Below are 8,756 nucleotides of genomic sequence, written 5' to 3' on the forward strand. Positions count from 1 at the left end.
TTCGGGCTCCGTTCTAACCCAATTTCGGTCTGAACCCATAAATTCGCCGGTTCGCCGGTCTTGGGTACCACTAGAAAAAGACCAACCTTTGCAAAGGGAAAAACTTGCTCCACGCGTCGCACGTCCGGCTGACACGTGTCAGAAGTCACGAAACCCCGCGTGTGGCCGAGCGAACGCGAGTACGGAACCGGAGGGCCTTCCGCGAACGAAACTGCACCGCGAGTAGAGCTAGCTAGTTTAGCACGAACTCACACCGTGCGGAGGCTAGCTCGATTAGACTAGATGGGTGTACCTGTGCGAATGGTTGGCAAGTACTCGTTTGGAATGCACCGTGCACTTCTGAAAATCGGTCGGCCGGACAAAATCGTTTCGTATGCATACGATAGTTGTACATGCTACATATAAAAACGGATTAGCCGACATACGAGTACAGTTACATACGACACAGGAGTACAACTACGTATGACACACGAGTACAGTTGCGTATATCACACGAGTACAGTTGAACACATGGATGAGTACAAGTACAGTCATGCACACGAGCAGGTACAGTTGCACACACAAGCAGGTATAGTCACGCACAACACATGAGTATAGTTGAACACACATGCGAGTACAGGTACAGTCACGCACACGAGCAGATACAGTCATGCACAACACACGAGTACAGTTGAACACACATGCGAGTACAGGTACAGTCACGCACACGAGCAGGTACAGTCGTGCACACGAGCAGGTACACTCACGCACAACACACGAGTAAAGTTGAACACAGGCGAGTACAAGTACATTCACGCACACGAGCAGGTACAAACACGCGTAAGAGCAGGTACAGTCGTGAACACGAGCAAGTACATGTACAGAAGTACAGTGGCGCACACGAGCAGGTACAGTCGCGCGTAAGTACAGGTACAGTCTCGCACACGGGCGAGTACAGTTAGCGAGTAAAGGGAAAAATTGCACCAAATACACTAAAAACAGAAGTACTTATCAGTTAAAACAAGAGTACAGTTAGGTACACACCACATGTACAATCATAATATTATTGGAAGTACGAAAAAAAGTATCTCCAAACCTATCAACATGGGATCTAGTTTCGAAGATCTCGACGCGAGGATCTCAAAAGTGAAAACGGTTCGCAATTTGGACTTACGGATCTCAAGATATTTCATTTTGAAAAAACGAATCTAGAAGAAAAAGGGAAAAACTGACACAACCCAGTCTTCTCTCTCCTCCCCCATCCCACCTTGCTTCCCCTTGCGACACGTGGCGAGCAGGGAGACCACTTCCCAAGGATTTTCTGACACCATAGCGCATCACTTGTCGCGTGCGGAGCGAGTTGCCTTCCCCTCGCGAAGGTCGGCCTTTTTCTAGAGTTTTCCGCCGGTCTTTGGCTCTGCCCTGTTTTTCTGTTAGAGATCTCTAAGAGCATCTCCAGCCACGTCCCCCAAAGCGTCCCCCAAAGGGTTTTGGGGCGCGCCGGACAAAAAATGCGTTCCAGCAGCGTCCCCCAAAGCCCATTTTTGTCCGGCGCGGCCCGATACGGTGTCCGGCGCCCCGAGCCCGTCCCCGTCCCACAGGGACGCACCGAGGACGCCGGACACAACGAAAAGCGAGGCGGGCTCCCACATGTCGGTGACTATTTGCATAAACCGTTGGTTCGCGCCTCTTTTCTCGTCGCTCCTTCGTTCCCGCGCCTCCCACCCCACTACCGACGCTGGATTTCCCGGCCGGTTGGGCGTCTGATCTCTGCTGAGAGTCGGAACCGTTGTCGCGGCTGGGGCTCCCGCCGGTCGTGCCGCCGCCGCCGCATCGCCAGCGCGTCCCAGAACGCGCCGTCAAATCCGTCCCACCTCCGCGCACAGAAGGTGCTCGACGACTTGCCAGGTAGGCGCGACTGGCCGCTGTTTGTTGCGTCGTCTGCCTCGGCGCAAATTTAACCATTGATTTTGCTTCAGCCATGGACAGCGACGATGAGATGGTTGCCCTGCTGCTGGAGGACGAGCAAGCCTTCGACGACGACCTGCGGGAGCATTTGCTGATCATCGCGTCCCTCCAGGAATTGCTCGACGCTAAGGCGGAGAAGAGGAAGAGGCCGCGCCGCGGAGGATCAAGGCCGGGAAGAAAGAAGTCGAAGCCCCGGCAGAGGATGGAGGGGCATGCCATGCTGCACAACGACTACTTCGCCGGCGACGCAACACATGCCGACAATTTGCGGCGCCAGTACAGGATGAGCAAGGGGCTGTTCATGAATATCCTCCATGGCGTTCGAGAGTTCGACCCCTACTTCAAGCTCAAGGTCGACGCTGTAGGCGTCCTCGGGTTCTCGTCGATTCAGAAGTGCACCGCCGCCATGAGGATGCTTGTACGGAGCACCTGCCGATACACAGGACGACTACCTTCGCATGAGTGAGTCTACTGTCATTGAGTGCATGTACAAGTTTTGCTGAGATGTGGTGGGAAAGTTTGGCAAATACTATTTGAGAGGGCCAACTGAGGAAGAGACTGCAAGGATCATGGCACAAAATGCTGCTAGAGGATTTCCTAGAAGGCTTGGAAGCATCGATTGCATGCACTGGGCATGGAAGAACTGCCCGTTTGCTTGGCAAGGTATATACAAAGGCCGTCATGGATATTGCAGTGTGGTGCTTGAAGCTGTGACAGATTATGACCTGTGGATTTGGCATTCTTTCTTTGGCATGGCGGGATCACACAATGACATCAACGTGTTGCAGCAGTGTCCGGTGTTCAGCAGACTAGTAGAAGGGCATGCTCCACCATGCAATTATGAGATCAATGGCCACGAATATACCAAAGGCTATTATCTAGCCGATGGTATATATCCAAAATGGGCCACTTTTGTCAAAACAATCTCGAATCCATCAGGTCTGAAGAATTCTCACTTTGCTACGCGACAGGAGGCTTGCAGGAAAGATGTCGAGCGGGCATTTGGTGTGCTTCAAGCACAATTTGCCATTGTCCGGTACCCTGCTCTAAGCTGGTCTCACGACCAAATGTGGGAGGTGATGCAGGCTTGTGTGATCATGCACAACATGATCATCGAGGATGACCGCAAGAATCATGCTAGGTCACATGTTGGTCCCTATGAGTGTCAAGACCCTCTTGCGGAGGTTGATCATGAGTTGCCTGCAGATTTTGCTGATTTTCTCGCCATGCACGCAGAGATCCGTGACAACAATATGCATGAGCAACTTCAAGCTGATCTCGTTGAGCATTTGTGGAGGATCAAAGGAAATACCGTGGCACCTTGATGTAGCATTTACCCCTATTTATTATATTTGTTTACTTGTTTTATTATTTGTTGTAATTTAATTTGAAAACAATCCTCGCAAACATTTTTATTCATATCTATATTTGATAAATGGTTCTGTGTTAAAAAAAAAAAAATTTAAATGTTTGGGGCGGCGTTTTGGGGACGCGGCTGGGGAGCGACATCCCCCAAAGGCGACACGAACAAAACACGTCCCCCAAACGCTCAATCCGGCACGGTTTGGGGGACGCAGCTGGAGATGCTCTAAGCCCGTGCGAGCAGGCCTGCCCGTTGCCCGCAGGCTGCAGCTCCACACGCGACGCTCCTCTCGACTCTCGTACACAACTCTCCGGGTGACTTGCGTCAGTTCGCATAGGAGGATAGACGACAGTCTCCGCTTCTGCGCAGGTTCTCCAATCTCGATCGATCAAGGGGAAATAATGGCAGACGTCAGGCCCTCGGCGTTCGGCGATCGATTCCCGACGCAGGCGGCAGGCAGCCACGCTGCTCGTCCGCCGCTCTTCCAATCAGGTGTCGCCCAGGCCTCACGCTCGCCAGGTCGCGTCTTCCCTACGACTCCACGTTTATTTGCTCTAAGCGCCGGCCCTATAATTTTCTGCATAATCAATCAACAATTTAGGAGGATCAACTCGTTACGTCAGTAATTCCCTAAATTTTCCTTATTCGTTTGCGAAAGTTGTTGCCATTTGCATAGTAGATGAAACATTAAGAAAATTATTCTTAAAATTTTGGGAACCCGATAGCCATTCATCATTCATGAGGCAGGTCGTTCATATTTGTACAATGTATCAGTTTCTTTGTCAAATTTTAAATTCCCATGTGAATAAATTATTTGCCAAATGCATATATGTATACTGGATAGATTTTTTCTTAAAAGGAAAGCACAAGATATCCGAGAAGGGCTGAATTGGAAAGAGAAAATTCAGTACTCCATTTATTCCAATGAATAAGGCGTCCACATTTTTCATTTTTTTCTTTGACCGAAAATTGCTCTAAATCTATAAAGATTTTTGGTATAAAATTAGCATCACTAGAAGATGTTTTTAATAGAATTTAACGATAATAATTACATGCAATATAATCAAGATTTTATTGCTCAATTTTTTCGATAAAAAATCATTTTGAAATACGTGTGCACCTTACTCATCGAAATAGAGGTAAGATAATCCATGCAAGAGGAAATTCAGTACAAATTTTGATTTTTCATTACTGTTTTTTTTTTTGCATTCATACGTTCTCTCTTATTAGAATCTTTTTTGGAGATGCTCTTATTAGAAGTTATAAACCATACTTTATATAGTACATTGTTGCCTCAAAAATGTATGCCATAATAAAATGGTGCATCAGGGTGACTCGAACTCTAGCTCCAGCCCTGAGGAAAACACTCGGCAAACCGTACCCTTTTGCCGTTTTTTTTGCATGTACATCAACCAATAGGACACATGGCCTGCTCCTTTGTCGTGTGTCGAGTGTATACACTCAGCAATGGTGCCATATAGTCTTTGCATTTTTTTTTTGGAATTCCTGCATTTAAACACACAATTCATATAACACTAATGGGTGTGTTTAATTTGGTATTTTGAGCCTATTTTTTTATTATAAAATCTCTCATCACATGCTCTATCTAGCAATTGTTATGTCATTTATATATGATTACCTGGTTCTATTCATTTTCATGTGTGCTTTGCACAACCAATAGTTTTATTAAGATTTTATTACCTTTTCTTGTTTTTGATGTCTGTGTAGGTGTTCTCGACATTTATGAATAAAGCACGGTGAAAGAAGCTAAGAGGAGGAAATATGGAGGAGCAGCATGCACCTAACTTAGCCATATGAAGGAAAACGGACAATTTTCGATCATCATATATCCAAAATCATGGTGTTGTATTCCTCGTCCATACGAATCCAACTAGTCAAATCACACCCTAATCAGAGTTCGTATGAGGAAATGCCGTCCAAATTACTGCAAGATCTCACGGGGTTTAACGACCATTGGTACGGTCATTATGACTGTACCGGCGAGCGTACAGAACTCCGTTGGTTCCGTAACGGCAAATGAAAACCTCTTTTGTGAAGGGTACAAGTGTATTTGGTGCAAAATCCCGAGGAACACAGAACTGACCTCTCGGAGCCTATTTAAAGGGAGGAACCCTAGCCGCCACAAGCAATCATTCACATCTCCATGATGCTGCCTTCCCGCCTCCACCATCAAGATCTCCACACCATCATCATTCAAGGAAGAGGAGAAAAATGTTTGGGCCAATGAGGCCTCACATCAACCTTCACTATCGTCACCATCTAAACGTCTATCAACAATTCATCCATCCATAGCATTGTAATCCCAAATTCTATTGTGGATCCATACATGTATAGTTTATTCATTCATCCATTTCTATTCACATGATGTATTGTACACTTGTGCTTGGGTAGTTTATTGGGGATATGGATGAACCCTAGTATCACTATGAATTGAAATAAAGATTGTGATGTCTTCATTTGTATTATGTGTGTAGTGGTTTTCTTCAACATTGTTATGTGAAGTCGTCCACATAATAGTTTGCCCGCTTGGGGACGTTGGAGAAAATCATTGTTGTAAGTAGTTGGTGGTCTGGAGGCGAAAGTGAGACAGTTGCACCAAACGCCATTGACTACGAACAACGAGGGATATTTGGAGATCCTAGAATTATATCTGTAACCAAGGGGAGACCCTCTGGTGACATGCTAATATAGGAGGACTGGTGGTGGATATGCGGGGCGTGTTGCATAACTCGTCTTGCATGCACCTTTATTTGTCTCTACCCGTACATTGTTGTTCCCGTGGATACCAGGGGTGCACAGTCCTCCGGGCAAGGGCCTGTGCACCATGATGAAGGGGATAAAATCCTGGGAACCAGCCGCATGCACCTAGGGCGCCCGAGTCCTCAGGATTTCCTTCTGCGTACCGGGGTCGTCTAGGCACTAGCACCAGAGATAACATGCTTCAATCAAGGAGTCTTTTGCCGGAGTCATAATCGGGGTATCCCTTGGCGCCCTGGCGACATAGCCCGGGAAGAATATGAACAACTGACAAACAATACATGGCCAGGGCTTGACATATGGAGAAGGGCATGTCAAGACTCTGCGCGCTCAGACACGATAGTATGCATGGTTGGGTAGTGGAGCAGCCTCGCTATACTGAGGGCATGCACGCAGTGCTTCGTCGCGTGGTACCGACACCTGTGGTAACCCCTTGTCATTATAAAAGCAGGACCACACTAGAGAAGAAGAGAGGAGGCTTAGAAGGGAAGGAACCAATTGATTCTTCCGTGGGAACAACTCATGTAACTAGTTCATCGCCACCATATACACCATAGTTGTAGGATGTAGGGCTGCACACAATACATCATAAACGTGGGTAAGAACATGCGTGTCTCTCTATGTGTTTTTGTTCTTGCATTCTTCGATTGAGCTTGCCACGCGTTGCGCTCCTGGACAAAATCAAAATGGGAGTGCCAATCCCAGGTGTCAAAATCTTGGACACGACATACATATATACTACAAGGACATTATAGATACTTATCTTGTTTTAACTATGCTACTGGCGATTCCAAACTCCCCTGAAAATGTCTTTATCTTACTCTCCGTTTACTTCAAATTTTAGTTCACTTTATTTATTTATTTAAATTTTTTGTTTCTTAGTTCATTACTACTTCAATCTCTCTGGTTGAATACAGTAATGCTATAGCAACTTACATAATAGGCTATTTCCAAGTTTGGGAGCAAACGTGGTTGCATTGACAACGTAGCCACACGGGGTTGTGTAGTTGCAAGCTGTAGAGCTCATGTGGACAATACTTTAGGGATATATTGATGTTGTTGTGTGCTGCAATCACCCCGTTGTGGTTCATGAACATCCAGTCATCAACATTGGCACCGTTGATGGGGAAAGTGCTTGATCATTACCTTCCCGATCACACTTATGACGGGTAAATAATTATGACAGGTGTCTCTACACGCTAACATGGGAAAACATAAATAAAAAAATACTTTTCATAATCAAAGTATTTCGAAAACATGAACATTAATGTCCTTATTATTACTGTTGAAACACTTGGAGAGCCATTAGAAGGTGCCGCGTGACACAACAATAATTATTTGAATAAAAGGGAAGCACACTCGTGCTAGATATTAATCTTTGTTAGATTAGGCTGTGTACACACCAAGCGCATGGAGAAATGAACCAGCGCGCCCGAAGAAGGCCACGATATTTTCACCGCTCTTGCTAGGCAAGGTGAACTTAGCGGGGTCAATGACCTTTCCCTTTCCAAAAGTCTCATATGTGGTCAGGTTGGTAACGAAGGTAAGCGATGTCACGGTGACCTTTCCTTCATAGTAATTGGTTGTTCCATCGACCTTGGTCAGGGTCTCCCCAGGAGCAAACACGATCTGCAAAGAAAGAAAAGATCGAAAACCTCATCAACCAACTAGCTAGTTAATCACATTTTCCCCAAAGGTGGGAGGATTATTGCACGATAACTCACCGTTCTCTCGTCGCCACCTTTAGCACCCCATGGACCCGACATTTGCTTCTTACCATCCTTATCAGTGTAGGTGAATGCAATGGAATCAATTATATCACCGCTTTTGATCGTCACACTCTCTAGACGTTGGGGTGCCTCTGTGATGTCAAACTCAACCCCTCCGTCCCCGCCCACAGCCGGGCCATCTTTCTTTGCAGACTTCTGTAGAAGATCGAACGACGTGCATGGTTACAAAAAAAAATTATCCTGTATAATAGGGGCAGTATTGTAGACTAACCTGTGGTGGCATGTTCTGGCACAACACACGGATATTAAGCTCCCTGACGATCATAGCGTTGCTGTTCTGGAGTACTTTGTATTTGACCGCACCCTGAGCATATGAGAACTCTCCGCTCCCACCAACGATTGCCCATTCGTCGTCAACGCTGTCTACGAAGCTTCCAAGGAGCTTAAGACTGGACCCCTTGAACCTAAATATCCCCAATCCAACAACAACAAAGCGGTAAGCGAAGAAAATGGGCACATAACGTAGCGATCCCTATACTGAAAGATGTAATTATGCACAAGTAAAACCTCTCATCGGTGAAGTTAATGTTGGTGCAGATGAAATAACGAATGGCGGCCTGTTCGGACCCGAGCGCCATGCCTTGCGCGCGCGCGACGACCTTGGCCGTGGGGCTTTGAGCATCATGTATGGCCCAGTCAAGCGCAGTGATGTTACCGAAAGCATTGGGAGCTCCTGAAGCCAAGATCACCCTCTGGTTGCTGTTTCCTGGCTGGAAGTACTGGTACATGTACAGCTTGAAGGTATGCTCGGTCTGCTCTATCTGCTGGGTGACACGGGAGCTCTGGTAGTAGGAGGGGTTCGCCTGTGCGGCCATGGCTGGCGAGCTAGCTACAAGGAAAATGGACAAGCTGTGGAGCTGATGGCTTGGTTGGAACTA

At 46.7% G+C, this 8,756-nt stretch overlaps 1 protein-coding gene across 1 annotated transcript; it reads right to left on the minus strand.

Annotated features, from left to right (window-relative positions):
- Positions 1–7,333: 7,333 nt before the first annotated feature.
- LOC127310318 (jacalin-related lectin 9) lies at positions 7,334–8,756 on the minus strand. The gene is made up of 4 exons (XM_051341005.2): positions 8,386–8,756; positions 8,090–8,282; positions 7,813–8,013; positions 7,334–7,717 (listed from the first exon to the last, which is right to left on the minus strand). Exons 1-4 carry the CDS (start codon positions 8,691–8,693, stop codon positions 7,475–7,477), a joined length of 945 nt encoding a protein of 314 aa, XP_051196965.1. The 5' UTR covers positions 8,694–8,756; the 3' UTR covers positions 7,334–7,474.

Source organism: Lolium perenne, chromosome 1 (genome assembly GCF_019359855.2).
Source record: "Lolium perenne isolate Kyuss_39 chromosome 1, Kyuss_2.0, whole genome shotgun sequence".
Lineage (NCBI taxonomy): Eukaryota > Viridiplantae > Streptophyta > Magnoliopsida > Poales > Poaceae > Lolium > Lolium perenne.

Bases quoted from the DNA above. Each gene is read 5' to 3' on its own strand.
- LOC127310318 (XM_051341005.2), bottom strand. From the start codon at position 8,693: ATGGCCGCACAGGCGAACCCCTCCTACTACCAGAGCTCCCGTGTCACC. The intron at 8,283-8,385 runs GTTTTACTTGTG...GGGGATATTTAG, and splicing joins ATTAACTTCACCGATGAGAG to GTTCAAGGGGTCCAGTCTTA. The intron at 7,718-7,812 runs GTGAGTTATCGT...CTTTCTTTGCAG, and splicing joins AAGGTGGCGACGAGAGAACG to ATCGTGTTTGCTCCTGGGGA.